Source organism: Lepidochelys kempii, chromosome 22 (assembly GCF_965140265.1).
Source record: "Lepidochelys kempii isolate rLepKem1 chromosome 22, rLepKem1.hap2, whole genome shotgun sequence".
Lineage (NCBI taxonomy): Eukaryota > Metazoa > Chordata > Testudines > Cheloniidae > Lepidochelys > Lepidochelys kempii.
The window spans coordinates 7183803-7206031 of NC_133277.1; the positions used below are offsets into that span (position 1 = coordinate 7183803).

General features: G+C 47.6%; 2 protein-coding genes across 3 annotated transcripts in view; one reads left to right on the plus strand and one right to left on the minus strand.

The window, feature by feature from the left end:
• Nucleotides 1–818: 818 nt before the first annotated feature.
• Nucleotides 819–6489, minus strand: LOC140901557 (transmembrane protein 45B-like). Its single transcript, XM_073320600.1, has 5 exons — nt 6306–6489; nt 4856–5065; nt 3327–3511; nt 1802–1947; nt 819–960 (listed from the first exon to the last, which is right to left on the minus strand). The coding sequence occupies exons 1-5, from the start codon at nt 6487–6489 to the stop codon at nt 819–821; spliced, it is 867 nt and encodes a 288-aa protein (XP_073176701.1).
• The window catches only part of ST14 (ST14 transmembrane serine protease matriptase), an 88080-nt gene continuing 69219 nt past the window's right edge, over nt 3369–22229 (plus strand). For both annotated transcript variants that reach the window (XM_073321182.1, XM_073321180.1), the window contains exons 1-4: nt 3369–3451; nt 5156–5289; nt 7014–7059; nt 14096–14242. Coding sequence is in view for 1 of the 2 variants with exons in the window: in XM_073321180.1 (XP_073177281.1) it covers nt 14228–14242 (15 nt within the window). In the remaining variant the exon portion in view is untranslated. The remainder of the gene's footprint in view (nt 3452–5155; nt 5290–7013; nt 7060–14095; nt 14243–22229) is intronic.

Sequence of the window (22229 nt, forward strand, 5' to 3'; positions counted from 1 at the left end):
CAAATGTTTTTGTGCCGCCTTAAATGACCACGTTCACAAAACAACCAGAAGAGGAAGAGGTGGTGATGCCTTTCCTCCGTTTTGTGAATGGCATTAAGCCGGGGGTGGGAAGACGGGGATCTTGTGAATTTGGGTCAGTCGGTATTGCACTTTTTTTTCCAGCAAATAAAGTGTGTGAAATTTTTTGGCCTAGCTGTAATCTAGAGCACTTGACCAACGTCATATCCCCTTTGTGCTAGGTGCTGTATATACATAAGAGACAGTCCCTGCCCTGGAGAGCTTACAATCTGAATAGACAGTGGTGGAAAGGAAATATTGTTATCCTCATTTTTACAGCTGATTAACCGAGGCACAAGAAAGGTTAAAAGACTTGTCTAGAATTGCAGAGCAATGTTTGGGAGGAGCTAGGAATTGAACCCAGATCGCCGGATTCCCTGTCCATTTTTCCGCTCATTAGTTTGTCATGGCGGGGTGGGGGGAGTCAGATACTGTTTGGTTTTTTTCTCCATTGGTCCATGATGTTTCTGGGAGGCCTCGGGATAGGAGCCCTCCTGCAGGGTGAGTGTGGGATGGGCTCACTCTCCAGCCTTCCCCAGGGTCTCCCAGCCTTCAAGGGTTGACCCAATCCTCCCCCAAGGGCCTTCCATCCCCAAGGGGCAAGACCCAACACCACCACTCTGACATGCCCCCCTGGTACCTTTAACATTTCTTCCTAAACCTGTGACTTTTACTAAACGTAGCGCTCTGTGATTTTTGTTAACACCGTGACAAATCTGCAGCCCATGTTGTTTGGGGGGGCAGGAAAATCCTCCTGGCTTCTAGGAAGGAAGAGACTCCAGCGTGGAGTCAACATTTTCCATGTTATCCATTTGCAGTAGGAGTGGAGTATAGGAACTCATGTCGAACGTCGAACTCCCAATTTTTCCCTGTCTGCCATATTTCTTCCGTCTCTCAATGCAACTGTAACAGATTAATATTGATACAGGCATAGTTAACAAGCTATGAGACAGCCTCCCACCTTCAGGAAATGAATCAAGTGAGAGAACTAAGATTTATATGACTTTTGCATAATTTTTAATCTTCAGGGTTAAATTTTAACAAGGTCCTGTTGCGTGATGAGAGGCAACCCTTCACAAACCGGTCCTAAATTGACGATCCAACTCATGAGCCAGTGCTGAGTATACCATGTATGGGATAGCCAAGTAGCCATGTTTTCTTCAGGATACCCTAGGCTCATCTTGCGTGTCTACAACATGTAACTCAATAGACTGGATATTCCGTACCAAACTGTATTTGGAGGGAATTTACATTTTGGCAGCAGTGATGCAGTTAAATGTCCCCTCTGGTTGCTGCTCTAGCGTTTAAATACGTTCAGAAGGGGAGCATGTTCAGTGTGTTCTATTTTGGATTGAGCATCTCAAGTTGCTACGTGAGGGGCTTGTTTGCCCATGGAGTAAGTGGATACAACCACCGTTGACATCAATGGCTAGGCAGTGCTGGAACTGCTGCTTATTACACCAGTCAGAATCCTCTCACTCTCCCATCTGCTGTCTCTCATCAGATACATAGATGATAACCTCCACCCCCCAGCGTTTATCTTTTTGTTAGGAATGTGCACAAGGGGGAACCCTGATCCCTCACTGGGGGCCTCTGGGTGCTACCACAGTACAAATAACGGGAGTTCTTTGCCCACTGTATATAAGCAGATCTATTATCTGTTGTGTGTCACTGACACAAACCAGGGCTCATGATGGTCATATCTGCACACACCGTTCTCCCACCACCCGGCCCCACTACGTACCAGTACACGATGAAGTAGCTGATGATAAAGAGGAGGAGAGCACCTAGATAGTGCCAGCTGAAGCACATGGTGAGGAACATGATGTTTCCATGATCAGTCTGGTCCCAGTCTGGCCCGCCCCATGGTGGGTACAGCACAAACCCGATCTAGTTAGAATAAGTGGTGATCTGATGAGCAGGCCAGCTCCTCCAACACCCCATCCTCTCCTTTATTACACGGCTTCCATATCGAATATGGATGCACTGACCAAAGGCTCCCCATTGCGCTCTAGGGTCTGCCTAGGAGATTGCACTCCTTTTATATCTGTGCCTTCCTGCAGCTTTGCACACCAGTTCGACCTGCTGATTATGCTATTCTAACATGCTGTCTTGGGACTGCTATAGGAAACCATCCAGACACTTCAAGGAATGCAGAATTTGCTTAGTGACCAACTACAATGAGTGTATTGCACTGGGTCCTTGTGTGCATCCAGGTGAAATTTCCAGTGTGTTTTTAATCTGCAAAGCCTGATATGCTTTGGGTCCTGGCTATGGAGACAGCTCATCTATCTGGGGTCCTAACATTAGTATAGTAATGGGGGAACTATCCAGTTTTTCTTTATCTTCATAACACCCCTGTGAGATAGGGAGGTATTAATATCCCCATTTTACAGATGGGGAGTTGAGGCACAGAGACACTAAGTGATTTGCCCAAGGTCACGCAGGCAGTCTGTGGCAGAGCAGGAGATTGAGTCCAGGTCTCCCAAATCCAAGGCTAGCACTTTAACCACTAGCCTATCCTATTTTCCCGATGCACCATCCTGTCAGCTGGGATCATCTGAGGTGCTTGTCCTGACGGTCCTTACCTTTGAGTTTAGTCAGAAGGGGGCAGGACTTAGGTCTCCCTGCTTGTCTGACAGAGCCCAAGGCTGCTGACATCGAGGGCACAGTGCAAGACTTGCCTGGCTTCTAGATGAGTCCTGATTCTATTACATTGTGAATGCTATAATGTGCAACAAAATGACCAACATTCCCAGGCTGAGCCGCTCTTACAAATGTTGTGTGTGGTTTTTTTTTTCTACAAAATGAGAGGTAAAGTTTTCAGAACCAGTGTGTACAGTTATAACCTGGAGGAAGAACTGCTGTAACCCGGAGAGGAGCTGTAGCTGTGCTGGTCCCAGGATATTGGAGAGGCAAGGTGGGTGAGGTAATACGTTTTTATTGGACCACCTTCTAAGCTGGTGACAGAGACGAGCTTTTGAGCTTACACGTCAGATCTTGATCTGAAGAAGAGTTCTGTGTCAACTGAGAAACTTGTCTCTCACTAACCGAAGCTGATCCAATAAAACACATTACCTCACCTCTCTAATAATCTGGAGAGAGAACTTAGTAAATAACGCATCATGGCTAAAATGAATTTAAGTCCAAGTCTGACAGTTGTAGATCATGATGGTCCCTTTTGACCTTTGAGTCTGAGTGTTTTACCCCTTTTTTGCTCTCCACTATAGAGTCAGTCAGGCTTAAAGTACAGGATAACAATTACTAACCTGCAAGAACCAGGATCCTTGGAGAAGGAACATGGTCGTCCTTAAGAGCTCCAGGATTGGGTTATCTCGCATGAACACTTCCAGAAGGGAGCAGAAGGCACCACCAAATATGGCAACGAGCATCAGTGAGTGGATGTGCTGATCCAGCGCAAGGCGGTGATGGGCATGAAAATAAAAGAGAAAACCTGCCAAAATTCAAACCAAATTGTGCTAATACTGCTTAAATGGTTAGCGAAGAACTGGATGCAAAGAGCCAACCAGTGACCCTGGAGCCTAGGTTGCGGTTGATGAGACAGATATTTTCCCTACCTTGTGCACATGTAACTGCTATGTATTTGGATAGGATAGTGCAGTTCACAGGGAGGACCTATTGTTCTGAATGGAGATGTTGCCATTTAAAAACTCGAGGCAAGCAAGTAAAGAGAAAATGTCTGGGAAAAGCCAGGTCCTATTGTCCAAATGACTATGAGGCAAACAGTCTGTCCCCAGTTGTCTAGGCAAGTCACTGATAAGTGACTGTAAGTCAGGTTTTTGAAGTACCCTTCTTCCTGTAAATAACTGATGGTTCTGAATCCCACTGTTTTGGAACAGAGCTTTGTGTCTTTCTTCCAGTGCTGATGCCTGAGTTTCTGCCCATTCTTTGAAAATATGTTTTCTCCCTCTTTTTCTTTTGACAATGAAACTCTGCCCATGTGCCCAGATGTTTTCCAAGTTTCTCTCTTAGCCATTGATTTGAAATGAGCCAAGAGCCTCCACTGAAATGGAAGTCTCAAGTGAATAATTTACAGATGAGAAGGATTTTTATAATTGTTTAAGCCACATCGGCCTGGTCTACACTTAACATTTAGATCGACCGAGCTGTATCGCTCAGGGATGTGAAAAAATTCACACCCCTGAGCACCATAGTTAAGCCAACCTAATCCCCAGTGTAGATGTGGCTAGGTCGAGGAAAGAATTCTTCCATCGACCTAGCTGCTGCTACGCGGGGGGTGGATTACCAACATAGACAGAAAAACCCCTTCTGTCGATGTAAGGAGCATCTATGCTCCAGCAGCATAGCTGCAGTCGTGCCCCTATCGTGCTTGTAGTGTAGACATAGCCATAGTGTTGCTGATGGTCTGAAGAGTTAACAGGATTTTTGAAACCTGTAAGACAGAGATCCCCAAACTGTGGGTCGCACGCTCCTGAGGGAGGCACAGAGGAACGGTTGGAGGGCGCGGCGGGGCCTGAGCCAGCTCCCACAGGGGGTGGGGAGGGAGCACCGCCCTGTTCCGCTCCCAGCTTTGCTCCAGCCCCAGCTGCGGCCGCAGCCTGCCCACTGCTCTGCACCTGGCCCTGGTCCCAGCCCCCGGCTGCGGCCCTGGCCTTGGTCCCCTTACTCCTGTTTGCATCCACTCCAGGCCCTGACTTGGGGGGTTGGGGAGGGGGCATGACCCTAAAAAGTTTGGGGACCACTGCTATTAGAGCTTCTGACTCATCTGTTTCCTAGGCTGCTGTAGCCTTTTGTCAGAAGTGCAGTTGCTACTAACCTTCAACACACAGCGCCTGGGAGAGCATGAAGCGATCCAGCCCTGGGGGCAGCCCAAGTGGGAGGGGGATGAGAATATCCACTAGGCCAGAGAGGCCATAAGTGAAGTACATGGTTCCATGTGTCCAAGTCAGCAGGTCCACCCACTTGTGATCCTGGGTGTAGAGATGCAAATGGGGGCCCTCGGGAATAAACTGTCCAGCAAGAATCCCTATCCAACAGGAAAAGGGCCAGTGTGAAGGGAGAACAGGATCCAAGTCACTGAGAAAGCTATTAGCACTTAACCACCTTTCTACTCTAGGTTTGGCACACAGGCGAGTAAAGGATCAGAATCCAGGCGTTGTGCAAGGATCCCCTTGCCCCAGCCTTCCAGCTCTGCCTGTTTCGCCCCTTGCCCTGTCGTGGTACAGGAAGGCAGGTGCAGCTGCGACAGAGGTAAGTATTAACCTAGACGTGACATGGAGTCAGCATTACTGCCAGGCATAGTGAAACCTCTTGTCTTAAGTCTGCAAATGATTTACAGTGCATCTGCCTTCTTTTAGCTTCAGAAAGATCTGTTACTATTCAAAAACCCAACATGGCCTAACTATGAACTTTAACTGGAAGACAGGGCAGGCTATTGGAGCCTGCTGAGCAGATCCTGCCTGCTTTCCCATTATCTATAGGTAGGGCCCTACCAAATTCACGGTCCATTTTGGTCAGTTTAACAATCATAGGATTTTAAAAAATCATAAATTTCCTGATTTCAGCTATTTAAATCTGAAATTTCACAGTGTTGTAACTGTAGGGCTCCTGACCCAAAAAGGAGTTGTGGGCGGAGTCAAGGTTATTGTAGTGGAGGTTACAGCACTGCTACCCTTACTTCTGCGCTGCTGCTGATGGCGGCGCTGCCTTCAGAGCTGGGCAGGTGGAGAGCGGCAGCTGCTGGCCGGGAGCCCAGCGCTGAAGACAGCGACCCGCCAGCAGCAGCGCAGAAGTAAGGGTGGCCTGGTATGGTATTGCCATCTTTACTTCTGCGCTGCTGTTGGCGGGGCGCTGTCTTCAGAGCTGGGCACCCGGCCAGCAGCCGTCACTCTCCCGCTGGCCAGTTCTGAAGGCAGTTATGAAGTAAGGGTGGCAATACCGTGACCCCCCTAAAATAACCTTGCAACCCCCCTGCAACTCCCTTTTGGGTCAGGGCCCCAAATTTGAGAAATGCTGGTCTCCCCCGTGAAATCTGGCCTTTTGTATGCTCTTACCCTATACTATACAGATTTCACGGGGGAGACTAAACTTCATGGTCAGTGACGTGGTTTTCATGGCTGTGAATTTAGTCGGGCGCTATCTATAGGAGGAAACTTAGTTGGTGCTCATTATTCTGATCGACAAGTGTGGGCGCTGACATGTCAGGCAGCTGGGGGAATGATGCACTGCTACTAGCTGAAAGGAAGGTAATGAGCTCCAGTCCTTACCCACTAGAGCAATGATAACTTTGCCCAGCCCTTCCAGGAGCTCCAGATACTGGTACCACTTATTTTTGCTGATGTTTTCATTCTTCCTCTGCATGAGATACTTGATGGGGTGTTTCACAGACCACAGGACCCCAACAGTAAGGAAGTAACACCCTGGCAGGGCATGACCTTCAAAGTTTTTCATCCCTGAGAGCCATGAAAAGAGAGAGCCATCAGTGTTCATGCTGGAAAGCAAATGAGGTGTTTTTTGATGCTCTTAATTACACAGATGACTGTGATTTGTATTGTATTACAATTATAAATTGCTCATTTGTAACTGGCCAGCAAAATGAGCAATTCTTCCCAGCCTATTCATAAAGGGGTGATTGTTTTTCAAAAGTCCTGAGCACCTACAAATCCTATTGATTACTTCTACCCACCCAGGTTTGAAAATTTAACCTGAATAATCAGGATTTTAATCAGGATTTTTTGTGTAGGGGTAAGACTAATTCCCACCTCAATGTTTTCCTCTTTTTCTGAGATCCTAGCCAGGTTTCCAGCCAACACAATCCTAGAGAGTAAAACGTCACTGGCTTTGGAAAGGTTATGTTTTAAAATAGTTTATGGGGACTTTGGCTCTGAAGCCAGAATGGGTTATGGCTTTGCAGGTGGCAATTATTTCATGAGAAAGATGCTGTTATGATGGTTTTTTTCCATGCGTGTTTCCAGGACTGATGGTTTTTCTAATGACGTGGAAGAGCCGGTGAATAATGAGGTGACAACTTGTATTATTATTATTTAAATATTCTAGCCAGTGTAGGTAGGACTGTGTACGGTTAAGGTTGGTCGAACACTTCCTAGTTATAAGACCCTGTTTTCAGTTGCTTATAACTTTGCCAGTCTTTAATAGTTTGAGCTGAAATTTGCCATTCTAGGTGTCTACCTCAGGCTGAATTTTTGGGGGAAATTTCAGGTAAAACAGCTGGGTCATTTTTGAGAACGAGATTAGGAAGAAACACATTTTGCCCATTTAAAAAAAAAAAAAATCTTACCACTGTTTTGTTGAGAAGCTGTAGTTCCCCTGTGATTTGGAGCAAGGACTTGAAATTTAGCGGGGGGAGCTGTGGGTGGTGGCTGTGGTGCCAGAGATAGGCCTTTGGGCAAACCTGTGAAAATGCATCCAAATTAGCTCAAGTTAGAAGTCTCTGGAAAATCTCTGTTCACACATGTGCAGCAGAGACTTGTTAGAGTCTAGCAACTAAACTCTTCAAAGATTCTGTCTACACAGAGCACACACCGTCCTGTCACAGCTCGTGGTGCTGTGTGGACTACGTGCCATCCCCAAAGAGCCACTGAGCAAGCGTTGTCCTTGGGGCAGCCAGCTCTGGGCTGGACTTTCCCTGCAACTGCTCTTCTGTCTCCACCACCTGCTATGGTGCCAGGTACCAGAACTGAGAGCTTGGTGTCTTTTTAGCTAGGCCAGGAGGAGGAGAAGGAGAGAAAATTTGGCAATATTGTAAATCAGGAGTTTCTTGCCTAGGCAAGAAGAACCATAGTCTTATCTGACCATCTTAGTTTCTGTTCTTGGAGAACTGAACCTCTCACTCATCTGTGGTTCCTCAGACAAAGCATCCTACACAATGTCAGCTGTTTTCTAGGATATGTCTACATATTTCCCCACAGCAGAGCCTCAGAGCCCATATTTACAGGCTTGGGCTTAAGCTACGGCACTAAAAATAGCCGTGTAGACATTCGTGTTTGGGCACTGAAGCCTGGGACGGAGGGTGGGTTTCAGATCCCCAGTTCCAGCCCAAATCTGAACATCTACATTGCTTTTTATAGTGCCATAGCATGAGCCCTTGTAGACCTGGCCTCAGAGACTCGATGCTGCAGGGTTTTTTTTATCATGTAGACATATCCTTGTTGTATTTTCTTCCTAGGTGACATTCAGGACTAGGTCGGTGGACCATATTTTGGAGTAAACAGATGAGGATAGTTTCTCTGATTTTTGAGGCCAGGAAGAATTAATTATTATTAACCATTGCAGGCCTATTTGTCACCTGTACCTCTCCCATTCATAGAATCATAGAATATCAGGGTTGGAAGGGACCTCAGGAGGTGATCTAGTCCAACCCCCTGCTCAAAGCAGGACCAATCCCCAATTAAATCATCCCAGCCAGGGCTTTGTCAAGCCTGACCTTAAAAACTTCTAAGGAAGGAGATTCTACCACCTCCCTAGGTAACGCATTCCAGTGTTTCACCACCCTCCTAGTGAAGAAGTTTTTCCTAATATCCAACCTAAACCTCCCCCACTGTAACTTGAGACCATTACTCCTTGTCCTGTCCTCTTCTACCACTGAGAATAGTCTAGAACCATCCTCTCTGGAACCACCTCTCAGGTAGTTGAAAGCAGCTATCAAATCCCCTCTCATTCTTCTCTTCTGCAGACTAAACAATCCCAGTTGCCTCAGCCTCTCCTCATAAGTCATGTGTTCCAGACCCCTAATCATTTTTGTTGCCCTTCACAGGACTCTCTCCAATTTATCCACATCCTTCTTGTAGTGTGGGGCCCAAAACTGGACACAGTACTCCAGATGAGGCCTCACCAATGTCGAATAGAGGGGAATGATCACGTCCCTCGATCTGCTCGCTATGCCCGTACTTATACATCCCAAAATGCCATTGGCCTTCTTGGCAACAAGGGCACACTGCTGACTCATATCCAGCTTCTCGTCCACTGTCACCCCAGGTCCTTTTCTGCAGAACTGCTGCCTAGCCATTCGGCCCCTATTCTGTAGCTGTGCATTGGGTTCTTCCGTCCTAAGTGCAGGACCCTGCACTTATCCTTATTGAACATCATCAGATTTCTTTTGGCCCAATCCTCCAATTTTCTAGGTCCCTCTGTATCCTATCCCTGTCCTCCAGCATATCAACCACTCCTCCCAGTTTAGTATCATCCACAAATTTGCTGAGAGTGCAATCCACACCATCCTCAAGATCATTTATGAAGATATTGAACAAAACCGGCCCCAGGACCGACCCTTGGGACGCTCCACTTGACACCGGCTGCCAACTAGACATGGAGCTATTGATCACTACCTGTTGAGCCCAACAATCTGGCCAAATTTCTACCCACCTTATAGTGCATTCATCCAGCCCGTACTTCTTTAACTTGCTGACAAGAATACTGTGGGAGACCGTGTCAAAAGCTTTGCTAAAGTCAAGATACAATACATCCACGGCTTTCCCTTCATCACAGAACCAGTAATCTCATCATAAAAGGCGATTAGATTAGTCAGGCATGACCTTCCCTTGGTGAATCCATGCTGGCTGTTCCTGATCACTTTCCTCTCATGTAAGTGCTTCAGGATTGATTCCTTGAGGACCTGCTCCATGATTTTTCCGGGGACTGAGGTGAGGCTGACTGGCCTGTAGTTCCCAGGATCCTCCTCCTTCCCTTTTTTAAAGATTGGCACTACATTAGCCTTTTTCCAGTCATCCGGGACTTCCCCCGTTCGCCACGAGTTTTCAAAGATAATGACCAATGGCTCTACAATCACAGCCGCCATTTTCTTTAGCACTCTCGGATGCAACTTGTCCGGCCCCATGGACTTGTGCACGTCCAGCTTTTCTAAATAGTCCCTAACCACCTCTTTCTCCACAGAGGGCTGGCCATCTACTCCCCATGTTGTGATGCCCAGCGCAGCAGTCTGGGAGCTGTCCTTGTTAGTGAAGACAGAGGCAAAAAAAGCATTGAGCACATTAGCTTTTTCCACATCCTCTGTCACTAGGTTGCCTCCCTCATTCAGTAAGGGGCCCACACTTTCCTTGGCTTTCTTCTTGTTGCCAACATACCTGAAGAAACCCTTCTTGTTACTCTTGACATCTCTTGCTAGCTGCAGCTCCAGGTGCGATTTGGCCCTCCTGATTTCATTCCTACATGCCTGAGCAATATTTTTATACTCTTCCCTGGTCATATGTCCAACCTTCCACTTCTTGTAAGCTTCTTTTTTATGTTTAAGATCCGCTAGGATTTCACCGTTAAGCCAAGCTGGTTGCCTGCCATATTTACTATTCTTTCGACTCATCGGGATGGTTTGTCCCTGTAACCTCAACAGGGATTCCTTGAAATGCAGCCAGCTCTCCTGGACTCCTTTCCCCTTCATGTTAGTCCCCCAGGGGATCCTACCCATCCATTCCCTGAGGGAGTTGAAGTCTGCTTTCCTGAAGTCCAGGGTCCGTATCCTGCTGCTTACCTTTCTTCCCTGTGTCAGGATCCTGAACTCAACCAACTCATGGTCACTGCCTCCCAGATGCCTGTCCACTTTTGCTTCCCCCACTAGTTCTTTCCTGTTTGTGAGCAGCAGGTCAAGAAAAGCTCCCCCCCAGTTGGCTCCTCTAGCACTTGCACCAGGAAATTGTCCCCTATGCTTTCCAAAAACTTCCTGGATTGTCTATGCACCGCTGTATTGCTCTCCCAGCAGATATCAGATTAAAGTCACCCATGAGAACCAGGGCGTGCGATCTAGTAGCTTCTGCGAGTTGCCGGAAGAAAGCCTCATCCACCTCATTCCATTGGGAGGAAACCAGTGAAGAGTTTACCAAGTATTTTTACAAAGCAAAACCCAGACAGAGAGCAAGCACATGCAAGTCACCCTGGAACAGCCAAAGTCTGCTGGCTACAGCACTCACCTGGGATGCTGGAAACTCTGGTGCAAGTCTCTGGTCTGCATCACGCAGCACAGAGACTTGAAGCTGCGTCTCCCACAGCTCGGGTGAGTGTCCACCCCTGCAAGCTATTGATGGGTGTGCATGTCTTAGCTCAAGGAATTGGCGTTTTCCATTGAAAAACCACGATCGAAAAATGCCCGATCCACTCTAATAATAATAATACCTCAGAGCAGTAAAAAAAAAAAAAAAACCCAAAAGCTTTTCTGAACGCATTTAGTTTTCCAACTAGCAGTTGTGAGCCTTATAATCATTTCAAAACAACCCAGTTATGATGGTCTAGCCTTGCTCTTGTGATAACCACCTCAAACTCGGACGATTACTGTTTTGCAATGATGCGTATTATTTAGCAGAGATGATTATAGCAGCTTTCCTGAAGTCTGTAAGATCAGAACCAAAGTGCCCATATCAGAAGGAAAGTGGGACCTGTGATGCTTCAGAGATTGTTCTTGTCTGATGTAATGAACCTGTACCAGATCTTTAAAGGCTGGGTCCTTGTTTGTAATTTACTGAGTGCAGTGTTTAAAAATATAAAAATCCCTCTCTCATGGGTTCTTCATCTGCTCACTCCTGTGATCTCTGCACTGGTATTCCTGTTGCTAACCTCCTTGGTCTCTGACTCAGAATTTAACCCATTAAAAAGCTTTTGTATTGCAAGGGCTTTGTACAGTATTCTACCTATTCACCTCCCCACCCCTTAGCTCTTTCCTAGGGTTTCATTCAACGAGGTGGAAGTGTCAGATTCTTTTAACTAACTTTATAACTTCAGTGATATTTCTCTTTCCTTTATTTACTACTTGTAAACCTGATGCAGAAGGAGGCTTAAAGTCATTTTTCCTGGAGATGGGGGAGTTTGATGGATCCAAAATATTGGTTATACTCTCCGTGTCTTCCACCCCCACATAGATTAACTCTCTATTCCCATCCTCAACACTATACATTTGCTTAGGGGCTTGAGGGAGACCCCCCTCCCCCAAGAGACTTTGGGGAGGTGAGGAGAAGGCATGTAACTGCAGGAATTGCCGTGCCCCTGGACTCGCTCCCAGGGCCTTTTCCCTCCCCAAGGACCTGCACTCCGCCTCCTACCAGTGAAGTCTGGATAACGGACCGCCCAATGCTCCGTGGTGTCCCCACTGTGACCATCTCTTTGGCATCCAAATGATGCTGCCCTCTCTGATCCATCATCAGTTTCCAGTCTGAGTGGCCTGGCCCCACATAAGTACGTAAGTTGATAGTTACAGTCCCCATTGTGGGATGCGGAGGAGGAATTTACCTGTGCTGCCCACGCCGCTCTGCTCACGGTCTGTCCCCCTGGCTGCAGAGAGCAGGGTGCATCTGCCCTCCTTGATCTCAGGATGCTGTATGAGCTACGGCAGGCTCGGGGTTGTTCACCTGGTGATAGGGTGGAGAATAGACAGGAGCAGCCATGTGGATGAACATTCCAAAGATCAAAATCTCTGGGTGTTCCCTTCTTTTGCAACGTTTAATCCATATAATTGCTGAATCTTCTATAATCTCTTTCCCCACATTTATGGTCTTTGTATTACTGAGATTTCCCAACGTTGCTTTCTCTCTCTAATTTAAATGTCATTTGAATGTTATTTTTTTAATTAACTTCTCGCCCTAATTTTTCTTTGTGGCATAAAGGAAAAGTGGGGGAACACGTACAGCTTCTTGTTGTTTTTTAACCTTAGAAATCCAGGAATGGCTTTGGTGGAGAATCTCTGGAAGGTTTTGGGTGTTTGTTTAATTGAGTGGGCAGGGGGACTGAATCTTTAACAAATGTTAATAACTGAAATTAAAGAAGGGATGACCATTTATTTTTGGTAACTCTTTTTTTCTTGCAAGGATCAAGGTGAGGAGAGAGGTTTAAACAGAAACTGCTTGGGTAATGGGCAAATGTTGTAAGAAAGCATGGAAGAGAATGTGAGGGTTGAGTATAATGTATTGCCTAGTTTGAAAGAGTTTTTAAAGCAAGACCTTTAAAGCGAAGACATACCTATCCATGTGTTGGAAACCAGCAATCAAAAGCTAAGTTCTTTGATCAGCCCCATGATGTGGCATCCATGCTAGCCCTGTACAAAGTGTCCTCATTTTATGGTGGACTGGGGCAAGATGTCCCCTTCGCTGGCCCCAGTTAGTGTTCCTGGCCCCTCATCCTGACCCTCCTGTCCCCTACCTGAGCATGCTGCTCCACTACCCAAGCAGCTCACATCTCTCAGTCACTGCTTGGATTATCACTCTGCTGATCAACAGTCAGAGAGACAACAAGGAGTCTGGTGGCTCCTTAAAACTAACAGATTTATTTGGGCATAAGCTTTCGTGGGTGTAAAACCCTACTTCTTCTTCAGATGCATTTTTTTACCCACAAAAGCTTATGCACAAATAAATCTTTTAATCTTTAAGGTGCCATTGGACTCCTCGTTGTCTTTGTGGATACAGACTAACATGGCTACCTCTCTGATACCAGTCATAGAGAGCAGACATCCTTCATGGATTGCAAATTCTATTGTCTGGATTACCCAGTTATTTTTTCATAGAAGTTGAAAGGACTTATGAAGAGTCCCTCACTGAGGGACGTATGTTCAGGCATGTCTTCACTGAACCGTTAACCTGAGTTCTTTCCCAGGTTTTAGCCCAACCCCCCCCCCCTTTACCATCCACGCAGAAAAACCACCCACCCAAGTTTGGAGGTGCTTTAAACGCAGGCTAGTTTACTTGGCTGGGGATACTGAATGAGGGAGGCAACCTAGTGACAGAGGATGTGGAAAAAGCTAATGTGCTCAATGCTTTTTTTGCCTCTGTCTTCACGAACAAGGTCAGCTCCCAGACTACTGCACTGGGCAGCACAACATGGGGAGGAGGTGACCAGCCCTCTGTGGAGAAAGAAGTGGTTTGGGACTATTTAGAAAAGCTGGTGGAGCATAAACCCATGGGGCCAGATGCGCTGCATCCGAGAGTGCTAAAGGAGTTGGCGGCTGTGATTGCAGAGTCATTGGCCATTATCTTTGAAAACTCATGGCGATCGGGGGAGGTCCCGGATGACTGGGAAAAGGCTAATGTAGTGCCAATCTTTAAAAAAGGGAAGGAGGATGATCCTGGGAACTACAGGCCAGTCAGCCTCACCTCAGTCCCCGGAAAAATCATGGAGCAGGTCCTCAAAGAATCAATTCTGAAGCACTTAGACGAGAGGAAAGTGATCAGGAAGAGTCAGCATGGATTCACCAAGGGTAAGTCATGCCTAACTAATCTAATTGCCTTCTATGATGAGATAACTGGCTCTGTGGATGAGGGGAAAGCAGTGGACGTGTTGTTCCTTGACTTTCGCAAAGCTTTTGACACTGTCTCCCACAGTATTTTTGCCAGCAAGTTAAAGTAGTATGGGCTGGATGAATGGTCTATAAGGTGGATAGAAAGTTGGCTAGATTGTCGGGCTCAACGGGTAGTGATCAATGGCTCCATGTCTAGTTGGCAGCCAGTATCAAGTGGAGTGTCCCAAGGGTCGGTCCTGGGGCCGGTTTTGTTCAATATCTTCATAAATGATCTGGAGGATGGTGTGGATTGCACCCTCAGCAAGTTTGCAGATGACACTAAACTGGGAGGAGAGGTAGATACGCTGGAGGGTAGGGATAGGATACAGAGGGCCCTAAACAAATTAGAGGTTTGGGCCAAAAGAAATCTGATGAGGTTCAACAAGGACAAGTGCAGAGTCCTGCACTTAGGACGGAAGAATCCCATGCATCGCTACAGACTAGGGACCGAATGGCTAGGCAGCAGTTCTGCAGAAAAGGACCTTGGGGTTACAGTGGACGAGAAGCTGGATATGAGTCAACAGTGTGCCCTTGTTGCCAAGAAGGCCAATGGCATTTTGGGATGTATAAGTAGGGGCATTGCCAGGAGATTGAGGGACGTGATCGTTCCCCTCTATTCGACATTGGTGAGGCCTCGTCTGGAGTACTGTGTCCAGTTTTGGGCCCCACACTACAAGAAGGATGTGGAAAAATTGGAAAGAGTCCAGCGGAGGGCAACAAAAATTATTAGGGGACTGGAATACATGACTTATGAGGAGAGGCTGAGGCAACTGGGATTGTTCAGTCTGCAGAAGAGAAGAATGAGGGGGGATTTGATAGCTGCTTTCATCTACCTGAAAGGGGGTTCCAAAGAGGATGGATCTAGACTGTTCTCAGTGGTAGCTGATGAGAGAACAAGGAGTAATAGTCTCAAGTTGCAGAGCGGGAGGTTTAGGTTGGATATTAGGAAAAACTTTTTCACTTGGAGGGTGGTGAAACACTGGAATGCGTTACCTAGGGAGGTGGTAGAATCTCCTTCCTTAGATATTTTTAAGGTCAGGCTTGACAAAGCCCTGGCTGGGATGATTAAGTTGGGGATTGGCCCTGCTTTGAGCAGGGGGTTGGACTGGATGACCTCCTGAGGTCCCTTCCAACCCTGATATTCTATGATGCAGGTTAGAACCTGGGGGGTCCCACTTGCCCGCAGGCTGGAACCTGCCCGCTTCGCAGTGAGGACCCAAGCAAAATCACGCACGTGCTAATAGTTCTCAGTGCCCCTCCCAGAAGGCAGACACAGTTTCCCATGACTGACACACATGATGTGGCAAAAATTGTAGAGCGTCTCAGCACAAAGAACAATGGGCTACACCCCCACCCACACATGGGCAAGTGCAGACAGAGTAACAGGGGTAGGGCTTTGCTGTGTAACCTTCATACCCAGGCTAGTCTAACTTGGGTGCTGCAAATCACCCAGGTTAACTGTGCAGTGAAGACATACCCTCTGCACATATGAAGGCCTATCATTCCACTTTCCATCCGGGAAGGCTGTAGTGTCCAGGAGGAGACAAGAAATACAGCCTAAGGAGATCCTGAGACATGGGACAATGAAGCCGTCGTAGTGGCTTAGAGGGAGGCACAGAGCAATTTGACCACACCTTTGTGGAGGTAATGGAAGCTGGAACAGGTTTGTGCAATGGCAGGACCTTGGCATCTGCAAGAGTTATTTTAAGGAGTGCTTCAGAGATCACCTGAACCCAGCCAAGAGGAAGACTGCCCAGAAGGGCAAAGTCTCCAGATATAGACACCAGCGTGGACCCAATTCACCAGAGCACCTAAAAAAGACACAAGACCTCAATGATCCTTAACCAAATGCACATTCACTGTGCAGAACCCTGGCCAACTCTGGCTTGGTAAGCACAGTTCCTATGGCTTGGTTTGACTTGTGCTATTTACCTATCAGGTAAGTAGCCAGTGAGCTGTTACTCTGCATGATGTCCAGCTTCTGCCACCCAGAAACCTGCACAGACTAGAAATAGAGAGATGAGCACATGGGATGAGATTAATCCTGCCCTTGCCCAATAGCTGTTGGTGGGGGGAGCCACATCTCTGGCTGCACGCAGTAACTGGAGGTGCTGCAGCAGGATGGTGAGAACAGTCAGCCAGCATGACGTAACTACGGCGTCGTTCTCCCCTGCATGCTCAGAGGCCAACTCTTATTACATGCATTTGGCAAAGTCTCAACACAATATTATTGCTAGGGAAGAGTGTGGGTTTAGACTTTCTTGTGCCCGGTGGCACAAGAGGTAAGCTAGTTTTCTCACTGCTGTCTACCCAGAGCAACAGTTTGACTCCATTGTAAATTGTCTCCATGAGGGCAACGCCCTTTTAGATCATCCTGTGATAGGTCATTCTTTGTCCTCCATGCTGTCTTTCTCTCTAGATGGGATCCAATTTAAGATTGACTTTGTGCTTCTTCCATGGGATAGCCCATAGTTCAACCACCACACCTGTGTCTGTCTGATGCAGTCTGCTCACCTGCATGGCGCAACAATTCCACACTGTTTGACCAATCTCCCCAATTAAATCCCAAGATAATTTGTACGCAGTGCTGGTGGACTGCGTTCAATCTTCTTTTGTGCACTTACACCATCTGCCACATAACTGAGGTGTACAATAGCACTGGGAGAAGAACAGTGCTAAACAATCTCACTTTAGTGTTCAGATGTATCTTCTTACTCTTCCAAATGTTTGAAACATGGAAGAAAGATCCACTGACTTTGGCCATTCCTGCCTTCAGTTCTTTAGCGATCTGGCCATTTGAAGATGCTGCGCTTCCAATGTAGATGAAGTCATCAACTCTTCTCAATCAATCCCACATGCAACCGTATTGACAGCATTCTGTCTCTGACACACAGTCCATTTTGGCCTCTTCTGTTTTTATGCTCCTGAAGAGTCTTTTCATTCCATCCAAGTTGGTATCCAATATGACCCTCTCATCTGCAAACTCTAAATCTCGCAGCTTATCTCTTGCCCAGACACGGCCAGTTTCCTCGGCAGCAACCATCGCTCTTCGCAGCACAAAGTCTGTGAAAATGCAGCAAAGCAGTGGAGATTACATGCACCCTTACCTTAAGTCAGTAACAATCTTAAACCATTCCGTGTCTCCCCTCTCTATCCTGATGTACACGCAGACTCGCCAAACAAAGCTTTGATTAAATTAATAATCTTTGCTGGAATTCCATAGTGTCTCAGGATCTTCCAGAGTTTATCAGTAAACTCTAAAAAATGCTGATAAAAACCATCATCTGCTGGTATTCTAAGCCTTTCTCAGTAAGTCTTGGTAAAGGTGAAAGTCTGGTCTGAACATGACCTGCCAGGTTGAAATCCAGCCTGTTCTTCTCTGAGTACTTTGTCAAACGCTGTTTTCATCCTATTCAAAATTATCGGGCAAAACACTTTTCCAAGTACAGATAGCAGTGTCACCCCTCTGCAGTTATCACAAGCAAGCTGGTCCCCTTTTTAGAGATTTTTGCGGATAACATGTCTTCAAGCTTTAGGACAGACCTCCTTTTGCCCATTCTGTACAGCTTGCATATGTAATTCACAATCCCTTCCTCCCCAGCTTCAAACATTTCAGCATCTATCCCAGGGGTGGGCAAACTTTTTGGCCCAAGGGCCACATCTGGGTATGGAAATTGTATGGCAGGCCATGAATGCTCACAAAATTGGGAGTTGCGGTAGAGGAGGGGGTGAGGGCTCGAGCTGGGGGTGTGGGCTCTGGGGTGGGTCCAGAAATGAGGAGTTCAGGATGCGGGAGGGTGCTCTGGGCTGGGGCACGGGGTTCAGGTGCAGGGATCTGGCTGGGGGTGCAGGCTCTCGGGTAGGGCTGAGGATGAGGGGTTGGGGGTGCAGGAGGATACTTCGGGTTGGGACGGAGGGTGGGAGAGGGATCAGGGTTGTTGCAGGGGGTTGGGGCACAGAAGCGGGTAAGAGGTGCAGGCTCTGGGGGGCACTTACCTCAAGCAGCTCCCAGAAGCAGTGGCATGTCCCCCCTCCAGCTCCTACGTGGAGGCACAGCCAGGCAGTTCTGCGTGCCGCCCTGTCCACAGGCGCCACCTCTGCAGCTCCCGTTGGCCGTGGTTCCTGCTCAATGGGAGCTGTGGGAGCAGTGGCAGCTTGCGGAGCCCCCTGGCTGCCCCTATGCTTAGGAGCAGGAGAGGGGACATGCTGCTGCTTTTGGAAGCCGCCTGGAGCGGGACAAGCCCCTGACCCTGCTCCCTGGCGGGAGCTCGAGAGCTGGATTAAAATGTCTGGAAGTCTGGGTGCGGCCCCCGGGCCGTAGTTTGCCCACCTCTGATCTATCCTATCACAGCCTCGTGCTTTACCACTCTGTAGCTGGTTTATACCCTTAGTTACTTCTTCAAAGTTGATTACTTCTAGTGATGTAGGTAAATCCACTGTTTCTTCACATCTCTCAATGTGTGTTAGTGGTTCTGGCTCGTTCATAGCCTGGAAATGTTCCACCCAATGGGCTCTCTAACCACAGAGGAAGGACACGGTTTTACCATTTCCAGGCTTTCACAGCAGTGTGAGAATTGTGAGGTCAGTTATTTAGGACTACAAAAGGATTTTTAGAATCCTGTCTGGTACACCACCTCAGCTTCTTTTGCTTTATTTTTCAATGCTTTCTTTTCTGTCTGATCTTTTAACTTCCTTGTCTCTGTTCACGTATGGTTGCCACAGAATAGCTCTTTTTCTGCTGTCTTATTCCTGTTGAATTCTCTTCTTCTTTAATTTTTTTCTCTCTTTAACAAGCCCCCATGTGTTTGGCTGGAGCCATTTTTCTTTCTTATGCCAGGTCTACGCTACAAACTTATATCGGTATAACTCTGTCACTCAGGATATGAAAAATCCACACCTGTGAGCGATGGAGATATACCGATCTTACCCCCAGTGTAGACAGTGTTATGTCAATGGGAGAGCTTCTCCTGTCAACATAACTACCAGCACTCAAGGAAGTGAATTAACTATGCTGATGGAGAAGCTCTCCCATCGGTGCAGTAACGTCTTCACTAAAGCGCTACAGTGGGGCAGCTGCGGTGCAGTATGTGAAGACAAGCCCATAGGGCATGGCTACGCTTGCAGATGTAGAGCACTGGGAGTTAAACCAGCCTTCAGAGATGGCAGCAGGGAAAACGCTGCCGTGTGTTTACATGGTCAGCTTCAAGCACGCTGGCATGGCCACATTAGCAGTTCTTGCAACGCCACAAAGAGCAGTGCATTGTGGTAGCTATCCCAGTGTGCAAGTGGTTGCAATGCACTTTTCAAAGGCGGGACGGAGGTGGAGTGTGACAGGGAGTGTGTTGTGTGTATGTGGGGGGGGGAGAGGGGAGGTTTTGGCGGGGGCTGAAAGCGTGTCAGCATGCTGTCTTGTAAGTTCAGACAGCAGCATAACACCCCCACACACACACTCACAACAGCAGCATTCCACACTAATGGCTTGCTTTGTCCCAGAGCAGATAAGCATGCCAGCTGTCAGAAATGGAGCTTTGAAAGGGGATATCCGCATTCCTGTAGCAGAGTTCAAAACAATGAGAAGAGTGGCCACTTGATTGCAGGGGATTATGGGATGTTCCGGAGGCCAATCACAGTGCAGTAATGCAACACCTCATTCACACTGATGCCTGGGCGTTTCAGCCAGGGTGCAGCAAGCTTTATGCTTCTCGTGGAGGTGGATTACGAGGAGCACTCCAGCTGCAGAGTCCAGGCACTCGACGTGCCTTGCCAGTGCGGACACATCAGGAGTTAGGGAGTTTCCCGCAGCAGCGACTCTCCTAGCACTGGAGGATTCTCCCCTCACCCAGCTGTGGTTTGGCCTGGTGGAAATGGATCCCTGACTGGCTGATGTGACTCCAGGCAATGGACGATTGCTCGCGCAACCCAGCGCCTGGCACGGCTTTGCAGGAAGAGCCCTCTCTGGAAAGGGGTAACAGAGAAGAGCCTCCCTAGGTAAGCTGGGAGTCTGGCTAGTTTTTCTCTGCCAGAGCTGGATTCATGGCCAGGGCTCGTTGGGAACAGGTTGAGCCTGCTGCAGGGAACCTTGCTCCCACTGCTGTTCTTGTTGGCACACAGCGCACACTGGTTATACCTCTCCTGTTAGTCCACAACAATCAAATTATGGTTCCCTCCTGAACAGGGGCACTAAGAGGGGCTAAGACCCACTGCACGCTCTCCCCCTCTTGCACATATATGCACAGCAGCCATAAATTACCCTTTACTGTTTGTAAATCCCTGTGAGCGACTCGGATCCAGGGATGGTTTTATTGGCTATGGTGCAATGAACTTTGGTTCAGAAACTGTTGATGGGTTTGAGTCTCTGATGGGAAGATAGAGATATGTAAATCTCACTGCCCATGCACAGACAAGTAACAGACAGGAGCTGGGAGCGACTGAGAGCAGGCAAGACTCAAACATACAACAGTAAAACAAGTCTGTACGCAAGAAAAGGCTCGAGGAAGAGGGATCAGGTGGCTTCACAGGGATTTTCAGATCACATCTTCGCAGTATATTTGCATTCCACTATCCCAGCAACTGGAGGCTGCTGCTAGTTTTCCAAGCATCCAGCCAGCTGCTGCTCCCTTAGGGCAGTTTTGTCTTTGTATCTCTCGCTATGGCAGAGTTACAAGCCATATCTTTGGGATGTGAAGAGTAACTAGAAGGATTTCTACAGGTATGTTAGCAACAAGAAGAAGGTCAAGGAAAGTGTGGGACCCTTAATGAAGGGGGAGGCAACCTAGTGACAGATGATGTGGAAAAAGCTGAAGTACTCAATGCTTTTTTTTGCCTCAGTCTTCACAGACAAGGTCAGCTCCCAGACTGCTGCACTGGGCAGCACAATATGGAGAGGAGATGAGCAGCGCTCAGTGGTGAAAGAACAGGTTAAGGACTATTTAGAAAAGCTGGACATGCACAAGTCCATGGGTCCAGATCTAAGGCATCCGAGGGTGCTGAGGGAGTTGACTGATGTGATTGCAGAGCCATTGGCCATTATCTTTGAAAACGCGCAGCGATAGGGGGAGGTCCCGGACGGCTGGAATAAGTGCCCATATTTTAAAAAGGGAAGAAAGAGAACCTGGGTAACTACAGACCTGTCAGCCTCCCCTCAGTCCCTGGAAAAATCATGGAGCAGGTCCCCAAGGAATCAATTCTGAAGCACTTGGAGGAGAGGAAGGTGATCAGGAACAGTCAACATGGATTCACCAAGGGCAAGTCACGCCTGACCAATCTGATTGCCTTCTATGATGAGATAATTAGCTCTGTGGATATGGGGAAATCAGTGGACATGATATATCTTGACTTTAGCAAAACTTTTGATACAGTCTCCCACAATATCCTTGCCAGCAAGTTAAAAAAGTATGGATTGGATGAATGGACTATAAGGTAGATAGAAAGCTGGCTAGATTGTCGGGCTCAACAGGTAGTGATCAACGGCTTGATGTGTAGTTGGCAGCCGGTATCAAGCAGAGTGCCCCAGGGGTCGATCCTTGGGTCGGTTTTGTTCAACATCTTTACTAACGATCTCGATGATGGGCTGGATTGCACCCTCAGCAAGCTTGCATGTCCCACTTTTCCAGTTCCTTGGGTCTGCTGCTGGGCTGTCCCCACTGAATTAAATCCTGGTTTAATTACTAAACCATTCAACAAACCAGAAGAAAAGACTGGCTGCTTCCCCCGTGTCCCCTCTGCTGCTGAACAATCTTATCTCTAGCTTTATGGGCCAAGAGAAATATCTCTCTCTCGCTCTTAGGTTCCCCTTTCTAGCCCTGTCACTGACATTTCTTCCTTTAACTCCATTTTCCTTTCCTTTCCCCTTCATGGACCTAAGCCAGAATCCCAGATCCAGATCCCTCCAAGCGTAGAGTGACCA

What these genes read in the sequence shown, in the direction of transcription:
- LOC140901557 (XM_073320600.1), bottom strand. Translation starts at nt 6,489, where the DNA reads ATGAAAAACTTTGAAGGTCATGCCCTGCCAGGGTGTTACTTCCTTACT. An exon ending in CCAGGCGCTGTGTGTTGAAG is followed by an intron (nt 3,512 to 4,855) that starts GTTAGTAGCAAC and finishes GAATTTTGGCAG; the next exon opens with GTTTTCTCTTTTATTTTCAT. An exon ending in AGCTACTTCATCGTGTACTG is followed by an intron (nt 961 to 1,801) that starts GTACGTAGTGGG and finishes AATCTGTTACAG; the next exon opens with TTGCATTGAGAGACGGAAGA.